The sequence below is a fragment of the Papio anubis genome, chromosome 11, assembly GCF_008728515.1.
Source record: "Papio anubis isolate 15944 chromosome 11, Panubis1.0, whole genome shotgun sequence".
In the NCBI taxonomy this organism is placed as follows: Eukaryota; Metazoa; Chordata; class Mammalia; order Primates; family Cercopithecidae; genus Papio; species Papio anubis.
The window spans coordinates 85,226,991-85,246,177 of record NC_044986.1 but is presented as its reverse complement, the minus strand read 5'-3'; the positions used below and the strand labels follow the sequence as shown (position 1 = coordinate 85,246,177).

Sequence of the window (19,187 nt, the reverse complement as noted above, 5' to 3'; positions counted from 1 at the left end):
GACTAAATCCCTAGATAAATTAGGATGTGGGGAGGAATGTGGCAGGGGATTAGTAGGTGGGGGTTGAATGACCCAGGTCACCTCTGAGAAACCAAGCCCAAGTACAGAGGCTCCTCCAACCATCAGCTCAGGAACCCTGTGAGACACAGGTTGCTCCTCAGAGTAGGTCCTTCCTATGCAGTGTGTGGTCCATGGGCCAGCTGCATTAGCATCACCTGGGAGCTTGTTGGAAATACAGACCCTAGGGCCTCACCCACGCCACCTCAAACAGAGTCTGTTCTTGCAGTATGTGCTGGGTGCTCTGTGTGCATCTTAAGATTGGAGAAGCAGCACTTTCAAGCAAAACAACATCAAGCCTACCCAGCTCTGGACTGGGAGCTCCTGAGATGTGATCCCCTCCCTCAAGAACTCCTAGTCCAGGGTTGGGTAGCCTTGATGTTGTTTTGCTCCAAAGTGCTGCTTTTAAGGTGCATGGTTCTTTAAAGGTGCTTGATAAATTAAACCAATGAAGGAGCAATCATCCAAAAGCAGAAAGAATGCTGAAAGTCATGGTTGGGAGAGGCAACAATAACAAGAAATGGGGTCTAGTTCTCAGGCTGAAAGCTGAGCTGCAAACCAGGGCTGACTACCCATGGGCTGATTCTGGCTCATAGACATATTTTGTTTGGCTCATGCAATATTTTTCAATGCACAGGATTTTACCCACTAAAAATATATAGATTTCTATAAGGTAAATTTGGGCCTACTTTCACCATATAAAGAATTGACAGGAGCTGACTGGGTGCGGTGGCTCACGCCTGTAATCCCAGGACTTTGGGAGGCCAAGGCGGGCAGATCACCTAGGTCAGGAGTTCGAGACCAGCCTGAACAACATGGAGAAACCCTGCCTCTACTAAAAATACAAAATTAGCTGGGCACAGTGGTGCATGCCTGTAATCCCAGCTACTTGAGAGGCTGAGGCAGGAGAATCATTTGAACCCGGGAGGCAGAGGTTGCAGTGAGCCGAGATTGTGCCATTGCACTCCAACCTGAGCAACAAGAGCAAAAGCTGCTTTTTCAGTTTATCTTACCTGCCTGATCTCTGTGGGGTTAGAGTCTGTGTGTACTAGTACACATAATAAACTCAAATGCAAAGATGGCTAGAAAATGATGGTTATTATGTATTGGCTGACTTGTTTGACACCCTTTATTATTTGTACTGTGGGGTCATGGTTAAGGGCGAGGTGCTCAGTCATACTGTCTGATTTTCAATCACGGCTCAGCCTCTTCCCAGATCTGAGGCCCAGGGCAAATCACAGAACCCTGTAAACTTCAGGTTCCTCATCTGAAAAATGGCTGTGACAAAAGTAGCTCCATATAGGATGTTAAACGTGTTGCTTGGCACATTGTTAGTTATTGGTAAGGGCTCTAAATTAATTTAAATAAAACATTTTATTATAAGTCAATGTATTTAAATTATTTTACAGCTCTTTACCAATAGCTGATTAGTACAGCATTACAATTGCAGTACCAGAGCAAAACAACACGAAGGAATACAAGTATTTATTCCCTGCATTGCTAAAACACCAACACTGATTATCAATATTTTCTATGAAAAGGTGTTCAGAATACCTAACATTTTAAAATCCAGCTAAAATATTAGACATTTCAAATAAAAAGTAAATATTAGAAGCATTAAGTGAAAACAAAAATCTATGAAATATGTTAAAAATGTTACCCTTCTCATACTAATTGTTAGCAGATGACATGAATAAAATACTATTCAAAAGTAATGAACTAAACCCTATAGGGTAAAGGAACTACTGATAATATTTGGAATGAAAATCTACTATTTGATGTTATATGAATCATGAGCACATTTTTGTGCCCATTTTTTCCAGCCACTGAAACCTTTTCTTTTACTCTAGGCTGGTCAAGGCAATGGTGAGATGTTCCAAGCTAAATTTCAAACTAATTTCCAGTATTATCCTTTGAGTTTTTCATCTTCAAGTAATTCCATTTTTTCTTCCACACTTTAGAAGATATCTTTTATTTTAAACTCCCTTCTTTTTTTGTTGGCAGGAACTACATTTTTTTATTTGATCATGAGCTTTAGTTTCATTTCAGAGAAAGCGTTCCTGGTTTGTGGTCATCCTCTCCAGTGTTCATGTGGGTAGGTGGAGATGCCAGTGGTCACCTGGGGCAAATTCCAGGCTAGAAAGTCTCTGAAGCAGAATAAAGATTTGTGTCATGATGGAGGCAGCGTAGTTCCCCTCCTCCTGGGTTGTAGAAGATTGGAAAACTGCTTTTTAAACAAGCTTTCCTTTACTGGATCCAAACGCCTACTGTAGTGTATTCCCAGGTGTAAATAGTTCTAATTTTTTAAAAAACATATCACAAAAATACTAATAGTTCAGCATTTCTCAAAAGCACATTATTCTGGAATACCAGAATCCCAAAAACTGGAATTACAATTACTGAAAAACACCAGGTCTGGAGAGTCTTTTGCAAGTCAGTTGCCTTTGTGGGTTCCAAGAACACAGTGTTGACTTGAGACTGAGGGGACAGAGTTTGGAAGGCCAAGGCTGGGAAAGAAGGGAAGTTGTTGCCTCGAGTTGAATAGTGTCCCCCAGAATTCATGCCTGCTGGTAACCTCAGAATGTGATCTTATTTGGAAATAGGGTATTTGTGGATGAAATGAACTAAGAGGAGGTAATCCTGAATTAGGGTGGCCCCATATCTGATGGTTGGTGTCCTTATAAGCAGAGGAGAGGACAGACAGGATGCACAAAGACACAGAAGGAAGAAGGTCATGTGAAGACAGAAGCAGAAGTTGGGGGATGTGTCTACAAGCCAAGGGTTGCTAAGGAACCTGGAAGTCACCAGTAGCTGGAAGAGGCAAGGAAGGATTACTCCCTCGAGCCTTTAGAGCTCCACCGCGATCCTGGACTTCTGGCCCCCAGAACTCTAACCAAAGAAATTTCTGTTGTTTTAAGCCACTCAGTTTGTGGGAGTTAGTTATGGCATCCCTACGGAAAACGTATACCATTGTGGCATTGGGAGTGACACTGCCAGGGCCACTGGCCCTCCGCAGCAGGGCCCATGCTCACTAACCTTGGAATCCAGTCCACACTCTCAGGGGCCAGAAGACCAAGCTCCTGTTCCTGCTGTCCACTCCTGGCGGGTCCCCCATCTTCCTGCACCCTCTCTCTGCCTAGCACCTCCATCCATGCAGCATGCTGCTCCAGCCATGCTGTATCGTTTGCTTGGCCCGAGGCACAGCCCCTGGGACTTCCTGTGCTGCTCCCAGAGGCCTATGGTCAGGTGGGAAGAACAGAGCTGCAGGCATCCAAGAGACCCAGAAGGGGACCTGCTGCTTCCCCACCCCCCATGTGTGCCACCTTGGAAAGTCACCTCATCTCCCTGAGTCTCACTGGATGGTGACAGTAATGACCTTTGCAGGCCCTTGGCAGAGATTTTGGAATACAGCAGTGCCTGGTACACAGCAGATGCTCAATAAACATGAGAACCTCCCGTCAAGTCAGCACAGGAAAGACTGAGAATTCCAGCATCCTGGAGAACCAGGCCTCCTCTGATGGACTTGGGGGCAGAGCTGGAGCATGTGGGGACAGGACCAACACATCCCTAGCGAGGCTGGATAGGGATGTGAGCCACCTGTCCTCATTACATGTACACAGCCGGAGGATGAGGAGAGGGCTCTAGGTAGAGGCTCTGGTCCACAGTCTTCCATGTCTGGCACAGAGCAGGGCTCCACGAATACTGGTCGCAGGAATAATGCTGGAGAAGCAGAGGACCCTCTGGCTGACGCAACAGAGCAGAGTTGCAAGACCAGTCACCCCGCAAAGGCTGCCCTGAAGGAATGTGAAAACCAGAAGGATTTCTTCCCTTTCATTTTTTAAAAATTAAGAGAGGCTAACCTTCTTTGTCCTGTGAAGGGTCACTTAAGTGGCCCTCTTAGATATGCAAATGCAAGGCTAGAAAGCAGCTGGCCTCCTGGGATTCCTGTATCAGCGAAATCTTTGCAGCCCTTGGTGATGGGTTTTATTTTTTATTGAGTGGCCTGGCAAGGATGGTGCCCTTCTTTGGCCTGTAGAAGAGGGGTGATTGGTTGAGAGAGCTGGGGGAGGAAAAGAAATTTGTGGACTAATTTGCACAAAGAGCCCAGGTTTTCTGAAAGGAATGAGACAAATACACCAACACAGTGTTTTCACACTTTTTTTTTGATAAGAAATAGACATTACATTGCCCCCTGGGAGCCCAGGGCAACGGAAGCTGAGGCTTCAGCAAACACTGCTATTCCTATATTCTGCGTCTTCTGGAATGTTCTGTCCTATGTGAGTCTATCTCTTTCGTAAAAATTCCAGACAAAGCCCACAGAATTGATTTCATGACCCCTCTAATGAACTGGTGTCCACAGTCTGAAAAATGTTTTTTGAGATTTGGTTTACAGGAGGTCTGTTGGGTGGATTGAGGCCTGGCTGTAGGAAGTGGGGAAACAGAGGCACTGGAGGTTAAGTGAGTTAACCTGGTACTGAGTAACTAGCAGGTGGGAGGACAGTGGTCTTCTGGAGCTATGCAACAGTAGAGCTGGGTCTGACCTGGCCATCTGAGGCCAACTCACCCTGGAAAATAGTGGCGAGGGCACTAGAGCTTGCAAACTTTGTCCTCTAGCATGAAGGTCCCCTGCCTGACCCTGCAGAGACTTGGCAGCCCTTTCCTTCCCCTGGGGACAGCTCCACAGGCTCAACCCCCTATTTCTATACAGCTGTCATCTCACTGGCAACACCAAGGCCAGCTTGGAAGATACCGGCTCTGTGCCCACCACCCTGGGGCAGCCCAGTGCCCTCGTCTGGCAAAGACCTCACCACCAGATTGAGCAGAGTGCGGAGGTGTTCTTAGAAGGCAGAACACCCTCAAAGAGTTGCAGTTTCTGCAGCAAAACCCCGAGGAACAAGGGACCTTCCCCACCCCAACATCTATCTACGCTTTGGACGGGACCCAGGCCAGCCTCTGCCGGGCCCCATCCTGCGCCTTTCTCCTTCCACAGCTAGGTGGCAGCAGCAAGCGCCCATGCCCCCCTTTCCTCAGGGCAGAAACTCTCCCAATTCCCTCCCCTCCACCTATGAGCACCCCTGGCCACAGCTTTCTTCACTGAGAAAAGGAAGGGTGTCGGGCACTTGCAATGTGCCATTCTCTTTTTTTCGTGTCACAGCCAATACTGACAACCCTCAGCGCCTTCCACACCTTTCGTTGTCCACATGAAGTGAGAGTCTTTCAAGATGGTAGAAGTTGGAATTCAATTCAGACAGCTTTGGAGTCAGTTTCAGTCAAGGCAGTGTGGTGGCAAAGCACCAGCTTGGGTGCCAAAAGTCCTGACTGTCCCTTATAGCACCTCACCCCTCTGGATCCATGTGGCAGCCAAAGCCTCTGCTCCTCTTGCAGCCGCGAAGATTGACTCCACTTCCCATCCTCCCTGCAGTAAGACAGGGTCACATGACTAAACCCTGGTCAAGGAAACATGGGTAGGAGTGGCAAGTGACCTCAGAGGCTTCTGTAGCTGCTGTCAGCACCAGCTCCTAAAATCCCCTGATAAATTCCCTGCCCCCTCTCCCTGCATCTCACAGCAGAGGATTCAGAGGAGGACACTGAGGTCCTAGAAGGAGCCTGGGTCCCTGAGTGACCACATGGAGCAGCCCACTCCCTCTTCCCTTTTCATGCTGACCTGCAGGAGCCAGTGACCTAAACAAGAAGAGTCTTTAAGGGATTAAGCTGCTGAGATTTGGGAATTGTTAGAGCAGCAAGCATGAATTACCTGATTGATGTGCCTAGTTTCCTTATCTGTAAAAGGAGGTTATCAACATCAGTCTCAGGGTTGTTTTGTCAATGACTTATGATGCAGTGAAAACACAAACCCAGGATCTGACACATTCCAGGTAACTGAGGTCCCTCCTTACAGCACCAGCAGCAGCCGCAGCAGCAACAGTGCAAGGAGCACTAGTTAACTCCGAGTGTGCACAGTACTATGCCCCCAGCTGAGTGGACCAGACACCAGATGGGCCTAGTTCATATACAGGGTCTCATGTTCTATAGCATGGGGGTTCTGGGAGCCTTAAAAGATGTGCAGGACTGACTGCAAATGCTTTGTAAAATGAATTTTTCCTATAACTGCAGACCATTAAGGTGATATCTGTAAATAGAATGCTAAGCTGATGGGTCACACATAGCAAAAGCGAGAAGTAAGAAAGTAAGGATCACCCTGGAGGCGGACACCTCAGTTCTAATTCTGACTTTTCCACTTACTAGTTGGAACCCACATAAATCACTTAACCACTTCAAGCCTCAGTTTCCCCTTCTGTAAAATGGAGATTGTCATAGGGTTCTTGCACAGATAAATGAGTTAATTTATGCAGAATGTTCAGAACAGTGCTTGGCATACAGTAAGTGGCATGTATGCCACTAAATGACTCTTGCTCAGGCAACTGAGACTGCCTCCCATCCTGAGTGCATGGTAGGGTCTGATGTCATCACAGCCACTGGGAAGTACCTGTCCCCTTTGGGAGCTGCTGCTGTGTTTGTCCACATGGCAAGGAGAGAGAGCCCTCTTGGCCCCATGGCCTCCTGCTCTTTCCCATGCTGCATTTCTCCTGGGAATGGGGGAGGAAAGAAAGTCGGAAAAAGCAGGTGGGGGCAGGGTGGGGGTGAGGCTTCAGGGAAAGGACAATGGGCTTTGTAAATCCCTCCCTGGGCAGGCTGGCCAAGTTCAATGGCTTCAGGCCACATGAACAGCAAGAAAAATGTGGCCCAGGAATTTCTCCCCAACGATTCCCCTTGTCTTTCTCTGTGGGAATTTGGAGCTGCAGACACATTCCTTCCATGAACAGCGTCCACAGTAGCTGAAGGCCCATTTGCCTGAGCTGGGGAACCTGGCTGGCCGGGCACTTCTAGAGCTCTGCCCCTATTGCCCCCTCCCACCCCCTGTCAAGGAGTGGGCACTGCCAGTGTGCCAGAGAATGCACTCTCGCTGGCAGACCTCACAGCTTGCTCTGTCAGGGACTGACCTCTCCTGGGCACGGCCGGCTCCTCTCCTGAGCCAAACTGCCTAGACAGCTTTCACAGCTGCTTTTCCACAATCTGTCACCCAGAAGTGGAGACTAGACATCTTGGAGAGAATTCCCATCCATTCACTTTTTTTTCTAAGCTAAGTACTTCTCGACTTAAGAGGAAATTACTTCCCAGATGCTCTAAAATTCTTTTAAAATACTGTAAAGTACAGTCCACAGGCCAAACCTGGATTGCCACCTGCTATTGTACACAAAGTTTTATTGGAACACAGCCACACCCATTCATTTACATATTGTCAGTGGTTGATTTCACACCACAATGGCAGAGTTGAGTAGTTGAGTTCTCTGTTGCTACAGAGACTGTATGGTCCTCAAAGCTTAAATATGTTTACTATCTTCCCCTTAGAGACAGTTTACTGACTTCTGGTTTACTCCTTTGTTATTCCACAAAGGATTTGAAATGGCCTCTATTGAGAAGACTTAGAATAAAACAGTGATTACACAATAGTTCAAAATAATTGAGAGCCTGAGAAAATGCAAATAAAAATAGCAACACAGGCCGGGCGTGGTGGCTCAAGCCTGTAATCCCAGCACTTTGGGAGGCCGAGACGGGTGGATCACGAGGTCAGCAGATCGAGACCATCCTGGCTAACACGGTGAAATCCCATCTCTACTAAAAAATACAAAAAAAATAGCCGGGCAAGGTGGTGGGCACCTGTAGTCCCAGCTACTCAGGAGGCTGAGGCAGGAGAATGAAACCCGGGAGGTGGAGCTTGCAGTGAGCCGAGATCTGGCCACTGCACTCCAGCCTGGGCAACAGAGTGAGACTCCGTCTCAAAAAAAAAAAACAAAAAAAAAGCAATGCAAAATCATGAACCACAACAAAAATATGAAGACTGTTAGGACCCACATATTTGCCAAAGCCAGGCTTTAAATTTTTCTTGAGCTTCCTGGAAGCCAAAGGAAAAAGAGAAATGAGACAAGTCTCATTAAAAGAAAGAAAAAAGAATACAAGTCCTTATGGGATCTAGAGCTTTTTCTAGCACAAAGATGTATGGGACTTGCTTCAAATAGAAAAAGAATAATACCCACCTTCCCCATAATCATATACTTAGTTAAAAACAAAACAAACAAACACACACACAAAAAACAGAGCAATGAGTCTGCAAAATGAATAGCAACCGCAATGCTGTTGATGAGCGTCAGTACAGGGACAGGGGTTCTTGTTAATATGTCTGACCAGAGATTGAGCTAGATATCTAAAGGCAAAGCAGTTGACTTCCATGCACTGTGCTAAAAGTGCATAAAACATTTTGAGAGGTAGGGTGTAAGAAGCCTCATTTCTGCTTATCATTTCTGTAGATCTATTTGTTTCAGAGCAAAAACTGGAGTTAACTAAGGACAGCCCCAACTTGTCACTAACTCACCTTACAGTGCCTGGCACAAAGTAGGCCCTTAAGAAATTGCTTGTGAAAAATGAGGAGGTTGTGTTAAAAGAGAACCTTCCAATTCCAATGTCCGTGGGTCTGTGGTATGTGGACATACAGTGTGTGTGCACACTGAATTTCCGCCAAACTCTTAATACAGATCAGAAATATGATGGGAGAAGGGGATGGGGGCAGGGAGGCAGGCCCAGATGAGACCCTTACCTCCAAGAGGCAGGAGGCAGTGAGTGGTTGTTAAGAAGGTGACCAGTGGCATTCAGACTGCCCAGATTGTAGGACAGGCTCTACCCTCTACCTACCAGTTGTGTGATTTTGAGAGCTTGCATAACCTGAGCGGGTGTCCATATCCTTACCTATAGATTGGATCTGATGACATATCACCCTTATGGGCTATTGTGAAAATTAAACAAAATAATGCCCATGAGTTACTAGTGCCAATCAAAGGTATGTTTTGTGAAAAGTTGTCTACAAAGTGTCTTCATCATGCCCTTCTTCAACAAGCTCCCTCTACCAGAGGCCAGGGCTGGCAGGAGATGGACATTATTCTGAAAAGCTAGGAACAATGACCTGCAGTCTCAATCCAGCACTCCACAGGACTAGTCTTTTTTAACTGGAAGTCTCAACTACAGTTATGTGTGCCTTCGTCCCATAGGCCATCTTATTCACCACCGAGTCCTGTTCCTTTTCCCAAAAAAATATTTATCATAGAATTGTTAAGATCACAGGCTAGAAAGCAAGATGGGCTGGGTTCCGATCTGAGCTTAGCCACTAAATAGCTGTGTGACCTTGTGCAAATGACTTCACTTCTCTGTACTTCAGTGCCCTCCTCTTGAAAGTGGAAATAATGATGACATCGAATGCATAGGATTGCTCTGAATTCTAAGTGAATGTGCATATGTCAAGCCCTTAGCCTGGCACATTGTCAGGGCCAGATAGTGCTAGCCATGAGGATTTGAATCACTTCCTATGTTTCAGCTATCTGTAACTGCATAACAGACTACCCCAAAGTTTAAGGACTTAAAACAACACACATTTTCCTTTTTTAAAAAAATGTATTTCAATAGATTGTTGGGGAACATGTGGTGTTTGGTTATATGAATAAGTTCTTTAGTGGTGATTTCTGATATTTTGGTGCACCCATCACCTGAACAGTGCACACTGTACCCAGTGTGTAGTCTTTTATCCCTCCCCCTCCTCCCCCCTTTTCCCCCATTGCCCAAAGTTCATTGTATCATTCTTATGCCTTTGCATCCTCATAACTTAGCTCCCAGTTATGAGTGACAACATACGATTTTGCTTTTCCATTGTTGAGTTACTTCACTTAGAATAATGGTCTCCAGTTCCACCTAAATTGCTGCAAATGCCATTATTTCATTCCTTTTTATGGCTAAGAAGTATTCCATGGTATTTATATACTACATTTTCTTTATTCACTCATTGATTTATGGGAATTTGGGCTGGATCTATATTTTCGCAATAGTGAATTGCACTGCTATAAATGTGTGTGCAAGCATCTTTTTCATATAATGACTTACTTTCCTCTAGATAGATAGACAGTAGTGGGATTGCTGAATCAAATGGCAGTTCTACTTTTAGTTCTTTAAGGAATCTCCACACTGTTTTCCATAGTGGTTGTATTAGTTTACATTCCCACCAGCAGTGTAGAAGTGTTTGCTTTTCACCACATCCACACCAACATCTATTTTATTTTTATTTTTTTTGTTACGGCCACTTCTTGCGAGAGTAAGGCGGTATTGCATTGTGGTTTTGATTTGCATTTCCCTGATCATTAGTGATGTTGAGCATTTTTCTATTTGCTTGTTGGCCATTTGTATATCTTCTTTTGAGAATTGTCTGTTTGTGTCCTTAGCCCACTTTTTGATGGGATTGTTTGTTTTGTTCTTGTTGATTTGTTTGAGTTCTTTTTAGATTCTGGATGTTAGTCTTTTGTCAGATGTTAAGATCACAAAGATTTTCTCCCACTCTGTGGGTTGTCTTTTTACTCTGCTGATTGTTTCTCTTGCTATACAGAAGTGTTTTAGTTTCATTAAGTCCCATCTATTGATCTTTGTTTTTGTTGCATTTGCTTTTGGGTTTTTGGTCAAAAACTTAGACGAAGTCTTTGTCTAAGCCAATGTCTAGAAGGTTTTTCCAATGTTATCTTCTAGAATTTTTACAGTTTTAGGTCTTAGATTTAAGTCTTTGATCCATCCTGAATTGAATTTTTTTTTTTTTTTTTTTTTTTTTTTTTTTGAGAGAGTCTTGCACTGCCTCTCAGCGAGGAGTGCAGTGGTGCGATCTTGGCTCACTGAAACCTCTGCCTCCTGGATTCGAGCAATTCTTCTGCCTCAGCCTCCCAAGTAGCTGGGAATACAGACGACCGCCACCACGCCTGGCTAATTTTTGTATATTTAGTAGAGATGGGGTTTCACCATGTTAGCAAAGCTGGTCTCGAACTTCTGACCTCAGGTAATCTGCCCGCCTTGGCCTCCCAAAGTGCTGGGATTACAGAAGTGAGCCACCGAGCCCAGCCAAGTTGATTTTTATATAAGGTGAGAGATGAGGATCCAGTTTCATTCTTCTACGTGTGGCTTACCAATGATCCCAGCACCATTTGTTGAATAGGGTGTTCTTTCCCTACTTTATGTTTTGTTTGTTTTGTTGAAGATCAATTGACTGTAAGTATTTGGCTTTATTTTTGGATTCTCCATTCTGTTCTATTGGTCTATATGCCTATTTTTATACCAGTACCATGCTAAAAACAAAACACATTTTCTTTATTTGCTCACTGTTCTGCAGTGTGGCCATGGCTTGGTGGGGACAGCTTCTCTCTGCTCCACATGGTATCACTTAGAGAATCCACTTCCAGGACAGCCTCACTCCCAGAGCTGGAAGTCAGTGTGGTTGCTGGCTTGGACCTCAGTTCTCCATTTGGCCTCTCCACATTGCTACGTTGGGGTTCTTGCAGCACAATAGTCTCAGGACAGTTCCACTGTTTACAAGGGAGTGCTTTCACTAAAGTCAAGGAAAAGCAGAAGCTGCCAAGTTTTCTCAGGACTTAGACCTAAAATTGGTCCAGAGTCACTTCTGCTACCTTCTGTCAATTAAAGCAGCTCATAGGGCAGCCTAGATTCGAGGGAGGGGGTTACATAAGATGCAAGAACTGGAAGACGTGGTTGGCTGGGGCCCCCGAGCTAACACATTGCCCTGCCTGGTCTCCATCTCCTCCAACCTGTGTTTGGCCCATATCTCTCACCTGGCTTATGCCTTTTGCATCTTTGCTTTCTCTCTGCTCCAGTCTCCCCTTTCCAGTCCCTATCTCACTCTAGCCACCAGGCCAGCCAGTCAGAATCACAGGCTGCATCATATCTCCTACCCTAAATGCCATGTTGTGACTCCCCCCATCCGAGTAAAGAGGAAGTTCTTAATGGGATACTACTCCACCCATTGGAGGACTGTGTAGTCCATGTGAATTGCTATAAAGGAATACCTGAGACTGGGTCACTTATAAGGAAAAGAGGTTTATTTTGGCTCACAGTTCTGCAGGCTGTACAAGCATAGCACTAACATCTGCTTGGCTTCTGGGAAGGCCTCAGGAAGTTTACCATCGTGGCAGGAGGCAAAGGGGAGCATACATGTCCAATGGCAAGAAAGCAACAGAGAGAGAGAGAGAGAAAGGAGGAGTTCTCATACCCTTTTAAACAACCAGCTCTCATGTCATCTGCCCCATGACCCAAACACCTCCCACTAGGCCCACCTTCAACACTGGAGGTCATATTTCAACATGAGATTTGGAGGGACACACGTCTACACCATATCAGAGACCATTCCTGTGCCATCCCCTAAGGTGCTGGACCCCTCCTCGCAGCCCAGGTCCCACCTCAAAGCATCCTCCTCCTCAGAGTTTTCTTCACCACCCTTGGCAGACTGGCTTTCTGTCCCCTACAGCTCCCAGGGTAACCTCCTATCCCCCGCCCCACACTGGACTGGCTTTGTGTCAGGCATTCAGCTGTGTTCAATCATCATTTGTACGTGAGTGAAGGAAAGAATGATCATCATAGACTCCCTAAGCTATGCTTGTGACTAAGATGGTACACTCCCATTTATACTCTTCCCCTGAGCTACCCAAGGCTGAGCTCACACCTGAGATAGTGCTGTGAGGGTGCCTTGGATATTCTGGGGAGGAGCAATCCAGACTCCTGCATTGGAACTACAGAGGACATGTCCTGAGTCTCCTAAGAAAATCCTTGAATGGCCTGGGGCATATCTGGGACCAGGGGCTCAGGCTGCACAGGCTTCAGGATCCCAGTAGCAGCACCCCCTAGAAGCAACTCTACATTCTCACCACCCAACTGTGGGTTTCCCAGAAAAATAAAGTGGCAGGAGGTAGAGCTCTGGATGAATGGGCAGCCTTTATCCCATGGAAACTTTGTCCTCAAAGCTAGCATCCAGCCTCCTCCCAGAGCCCACTGTGCCCACTGGATATCCACCACCTGGCTCTAGCTCTTCTGCCCTGTGCCTGGTGGTGGGTTGGAGGTTGGCCTTCCTGCTGGGAAACATGTCCTAGAGCCTCCCACCTCTGTCCCTTCTTCTGGAGCAAGGCAGCTTGAGCACAGCTAGAGCCTTGCAGCATGTGTGATCTTGATGTTTTGGCTCAATTCTCGTTAGTTTGGGGTCATGATCAATTTGGGTGGCAGAACTATGTTCAGGGAATTTGGTTTTTCAGACAAAGTCTATGCTAAGTGGGTGCTTTGCCAGTTGCAGCCCATGACTTTAGGCCTAACTAGGAAAATACTACCCATTATTCTGTTTATTTAACCATTAAACCATCCATCATCCATCCTTCTATTCACCTATGAAACACATCCATTCAACCATCCCTCCACCCCTCCATCAATCTATTCACCTATCCACACCTCCATCCAACCAACCATCCATCCATCCATCCATCCATCCATCTCTTCACCTATCCACCCCTTCATGCAACCATCCATCTATCCACTCATCCATTCATCTATTCACCTATCCACACCTCCATTCAACCAACCATCCACCCATCCATCCATCTATTCACCTACCTACACCTCCATCCAAATATCAATTTCTCCATCCATCCATCCATCCATCCATCCATCCATCCATCCATCCATCCATTTACCCATCTATCCACCCATCCATCCATCCATGCACCCATCCATTCATCCACCCATCCATCTTGGCTCTGCCACTTACTACCTCATTGGTCTCGGGGAAGTCTCTTCACCTTTCTGAACATTAGTTTCTTCCTTTGTAAATTGAATCTCATGGCATCTGCTTCATGCGGTTGTCCTGTGGTTAACTGAGATAACCTTTGTGAGTTGCCTGGCACATGGTGGGAAACATATAGTGCATGTTATTTTCCTTCCCCCTTGAGGAAGAACACACAACTAAAAAACCATAAAAAGATAATGTGTAATTAGGAATTAAAGTGTGTGAAACCAAAGGCAATAAAACAAGAAGCCCTTGCCTTCCTATTTGTCTACTGAACTGCCTTGGGAGTTGATATTTAAAGCCACTTTGAAAAGTCGAGTATCCCAAAATATATTTAAACTGTTCAATAGGGACGTTGACCCTTTATAATAGGCTCATTTGAAACGATCCTGCTTTGCTACTTCCTCTTAGAAAGATAAACAAGCGGCCCACAATGGCCGCTGTGATGTTTTCTTTTAAATCTTGCTTTCCAAATGTAGGACTTGGCCGTTGGACAATCACCCGAGGGGCTCGCTCCCCGCAGATGCTCTCCCTGAATGCAGGGAGCTCTAGCTTGGAATTCCTGGGGCCTCATTAAGCCCGCTGTGACTAAGTGATCTTGCCTGGTGCTAAAACTGTTTAAAATGACTTGGCAGCAACCAGAAGTCAGGTCTCTCTGTTTTTTCTCAGTTACTCTCTCTTTGTAACCCCCGCCTACATGTCATGAAGTGAAAACATCTTTCTTTCCGGATCTAATGCAGGACAACCCTTCTCTCTCCCCAAAGCCTCACCCTGGTCTTTCTGAGGAGTTAAAGGAGAGGGAGGGAGGCAGAAATCTGCCCCGCTGTTGTTAATCTCTCCTTTGAATGAAGACTTAACTCCCGGGAAAACCTCTTCCCTGCTCTAAGTCATTCTTTCCTGCCCCCACATTTATTTAACTCTTCTGCTCCGTGCCTTGGGCAGCCTCTGCTTTCCAGCCTGCCCTTACTGAGATTCTCCTCTGAGACCACCTCTGTTCTCCCCAAATGGAATTGTGGTAGGGAGGGAGGGAGAAAATTCCACTCAAGTCAAGGCCATCAGAGCTGGACCACAGCCCTGCTTCAGGGTCAAGAACAGATCCTAGAAACTGGGGGGTGACAAAGAACCTTACATGAAGAAGCCTACTCTGTGCCAAACACTTAAAAATATAATTATTTCAGTCAAAGTAAATTGATTATTTAGTTACACAATAATACAGGATTATGTTTTCCTTTTACAGAATGAGGCCATTATAAAAAAGCCAAAGTCTCTCGACACTCACTTTACTCCATTCTTGTTCCACCCTCTCCCCAAAGGGAACCACTTCTGTTTTCCTGTTTTTCTCCCATATATTTTTCTAGGCCCAAGGGCCTAGAACAGAACATGGCATAGAGTGAACACTATAGTAATATTTTGTGAGTATGGGTATGTGTTTTACATAAGTGCCATGAATCCATACATCTCACACATTCAGCCATAGCACTCTCCTTTTATATCATATACCATCTTATGAAAATTTCAACGTATTTGATAATTCTTTCATTTGTTTGTTTGTTTTGAGACAGAGTCTCACTCTGTCACCCAGGCTTGAGTGTGGTGGCCCAGTCTCGGCTCACTGCAACCGTCACCTCCTGAGTTCAAGTGATTATCGTGCCTCAGCCTCCTGAGTAGTTGCAATTACAGGTGTGCGCTACCATGCACTGCTAATTTTTGTATTTTTAGAAGAGAAGGGATTTCACCCTGTTGCCCAGGCTGGTCTCAAACTCCTGGGCTCAAGTGATCCACCTACTTTGACCTCCTAAAGTACTGGGATCGTAAGCAGGAGCTACCAGGCCTGGCCAATAATTCTTTTACTGATGAACATTTTGGTGGTTCCAACTGTTTGCAACCACAAGCAAGGCTGCCGTGAATAACCTTCTATAGACTTTCCTGGGCATGTGGGCACACATTTCCATGTGGTACATATGAAGAAATAAGACAGCTTGCTCCCAGGGCATCAGCATTTTTAGTTTTAATAAAGCAGCTTCCATGTTACCTTCCAAGGTGATTGCACCAAACACTCTCATGAAAAAGTGCCCAAATCCTCGCCAAGACTTGATAATGACGATAGCTCACACTTGCAAAACACTTAGCTACAGGCCACTTGGGTTCTAAGTCCTTGCATATATCAACTCATTTAATTGCCACGACCATCCGGTGAAGCAGTTTCTGTTATCTTCTCTGTTTTATAGGTGGGGAAACTGGGCACAGAAAGAGTTTGAATAACTTAATTCTTAATTTGTGCTAAGTAGCATCTGAACCGCTATCATTTCCCTCACTTTTCAGGTGAGGAAACAGTTTCAGAGGGGAGATGACTTATCCAAAGTCACACAGCTCACAGGTAGCCCGCCAGGTCTGAGGATAGGCTGGGCAAACACTCCCTCTTCCTACTACTGCACAGTACAGGTGAGCTGGGAAACTGAGAGCTCAGTGGTCCTGAACACCCCCGACCAAGTCATCCTTGAGATGACTGCCCAGAGGATGCTGGCGGGGGAGTCTCCCTTGCACAGCGAGGGCGCCCCTTCTTCCGATTCTGCGCGGGGAGGCCAGGCCGGTGTGGCCCCCAACGCCTGCTTGGCTCCCAGGGAAACGGAGGCAGCCCCGGCTCCGCGGCGCCCCCTGGCGGCTCCTGGGCGAGCGCGCGGCCCGGCACCCCGGGAGAGTAACGGGCCGTGGGGAGGGCGCCGGCGAGGGCAGGGAGCGGCGCGGGGCCGCCCCGGCGCGCGGAGATAAAAGCGGGCAGCGGCGCGGCGGGCGCGATCTGCGCGTTCTCGTATTGATTAGCAGGGTCTGCCCGGAGGCCGGGATGCCCGCGGCGCGGGGCCGCGGTGGAGTGTGAGGGCCCGGGAGCCGCGGGCCGGCGGCCCCGCGCACCCTGCGCCCGGCTGGGCACTGCCCGTGGGCCGGACCTCGGCCGCGCCGCCCAGGGGCGCAGGCGGCAGGCGGGGAGAGGAGCCCAGCGGCGGGGCTGCGGGCGGCTGCCATGGGGCTGTGCTGCTGCAAGGACTGGAGAGGACACCTGCGAGCGCCCAAAGGTAACTCTGGCGCGCACGTGCGCCTCGCTCCCTGTGGCCGCCGCCAGAGGCTGCCAGCCCCGCCTCGGGGACTCGCCACCGGGTGTCCAGAGCCGCCCGCACCTGCCTCAGCTTTGGAAACGGCTTAGGTGCGGCGGCTGCTGCTCCGCTGAGTCTCCTAACTTTGGAAGGGGAGCCTCCCCCTGACTCGGGGCGCGGAGGCGCATCCCGGGGCTCCTCGGTCCCCATCTGGGAGTGGGGGTGGGGTCCGGCCCCTGGGCGGGAGTGGGTAAAGCCGAGGGGAGGGTCCGCCCTTCAGGGCCCGGGGCTGGCCGCGGCGCCGGCTGCAGGTCCGCCAAGTCCACGGCCTGGGCGGAGGAACCCCCGGCGCCCAGATCCGCCTGCAGGTCTCTGCACCGCGAGCCTGGTCCGCGCCCTGCGCCGCCCCTGCGGCTTAACCGCCGGGAGACGAACCATTCATTCTCGCCCGCCTCTGTCACAAACTTGGACGGTGGGGCCCTGACTCAGAGTTTTCCAAAAGTCGCGGCGGAACCTGCGAGCAGAGCTGCTTGAGGAATGCAGCAGTCTTGGAGAGGGCCCAAAGCCCAGAAACACGCTTAGGACGTTGGCGCTTAGGACGTTGGCGGCCGCCGGAGGTCCGGCCTCCCGGGGGCTCTGGGGCCCAGCCGACTTAACCCTTGACTGACTGAAATGATCCCTGTTGATCGTTGGGGACATAGTGGTGCATGCCTTTCCGGCAGCGCTCCCTAAACTCACTTGACCCTAACACTCACCTGCCGCGCTTATTAAGCATGCAGATTCCCAGGCCCCACCCTGGCCTGCTGGATAGGCTCTGGGGAAGGTCTCGGGAAACTGTGTGTTTAAGGAGTTCCCCAAGTGACTCCTACGGCCAGGTGAGTCTGGGAAGCCTTGCCTGTAAACCATATAGGGTAAGGCAGGCTCTGCCAGAATGAGCACCAGGTCTTCCTTCCTCCAGTAAGTGTATTCTGCATCCAGATACAGAAAAGGTCAGACAGCCTTCGACCTTGTCCGGGTGAGAATGTACAGGCTGGTTTCACAAAGGGTTTGAAGTAGCTTATAACATGTATAATACTTAACTATTTAAAAACCTAAACAGGACCCTACATTTACACAGGAAGTAGACAAGTCAAGGGAAAATGGAACCCAGTTAATCTGGCCATGAGGTAGGATCTGTGGTTGAGCCTCTTTGCAACCAAAACCAAGTGAAAAATATGAGTGCTGTAGTTGCAAGGTTCTCATTGTCCCAGAGCAACAGTTTTCTCGACTTCTGATTATAGACAGAATGAAAAAGAATTTTGCACATGAGGCTTCGTTCTTGGAAGCAGGGCCCAAGAGCCCTGTGTGCGGTGTCTTCACTATGACAATAGCTAGGGCTGCAGTAGGATTCAGAGGGCAATGTCTTGCTGCATGCTCCCCGAGGGCAGGTCAGAGCCCAGGATTTCACCCCCGCCAGGGCCTGGACGAGCAGCTTTAGTCTCTCCTGACCCCTCCTCAGTAAACATGGCAAAGGGTGTCCCAAAAGCAAGGGTGGGTTTACAAAGCCTTGGTTAGGGAGGACATAGACTCATTAAGCAGCCTCAGAAAAGAGCCAGGGGCACCTCCTCTTGCTTAGGTCTGTCCTCTGGGGCTGTGGACCCCCAAGGCCAGCTGCTGGCTTCACCAATCCAGGTAAGGAACAAGCCTGGTCCAGGAGTGCTCCCCAGCTTGGCCCTACCCTCCCACCCACCCGAGAGACGGCTGGCCACAGCAGCCTGGGAGTAGGCACTGAGTCTGAAGTGCCTACAAGGTTCTGCAGCCCATGGAAGTTAGCCAAACTGGCCAAGTGTGTGGGGAGCACTGTGGTGCCAGAGTGGATGACCAGCCACTGCCTGGCAGGGAGGAGAGAACCCATGCAATTGTTGGAGAGTCTGTGGTTCAAGGAAGACAGATGTTTGATCTCTTAGTGTACAAAATCTCCAAGGGTTTAAATGCTGCAGGCTCACTTAACAAATTTGAACCCTTGTGGCCAGGCTGGCTGGGTGGTGGACAGTCTGAACCATTGTTCACAATTAGTTCTGCAATAAACACGGGAGGGGTTATTTGGTCAAATAATCTTAGATGTCAGGAATTATGAAAGTTTGGAGGATTTTTCACAGCAAACAGAGCCTTTGCCACACTGGCACAGTTGTGCCCGCTAAGTCAGGTGGATTGTAGGTATGGTCTCCACACCTTTGCCTGAGGAACCTTCTTTTCATAGAACATTTCACGGCACCCATATGTGTGGACACACTTTGAGAAACGCTGCTTTGGACATTAAACTGTTCAGTTGTAATAGCAGTAACACAGTATGTCTGTGTATG

General features: G+C 47.9%; 1 protein-coding gene across 12 annotated transcripts in view; it reads left to right on the top strand.

The window, feature by feature from the left end:
• Window positions 1-19,187, top strand: part of ARHGAP22 (Rho GTPase activating protein 22) — a 209,503-nt gene that overhangs the window by 113,213 nt on the left and 77,103 nt on the right. Inside the window, exon 1 of one of the 12 annotated variants that reach the window (XM_009214418.4) lies at window positions 16,508-16,827. The exons of the other annotated variants lie outside the window; for them this stretch is intronic. Coding sequence (XP_009212682.2) covers window positions 16,776-16,827 — 52 coding nt within the window. The 5' untranslated portion in view covers window positions 16,508-16,775. Of the gene's footprint in view, window positions 1-16,507; window positions 16,828-19,187 lie in introns of those variants that run through there. 12 annotated transcript variants of the gene reach the window in all.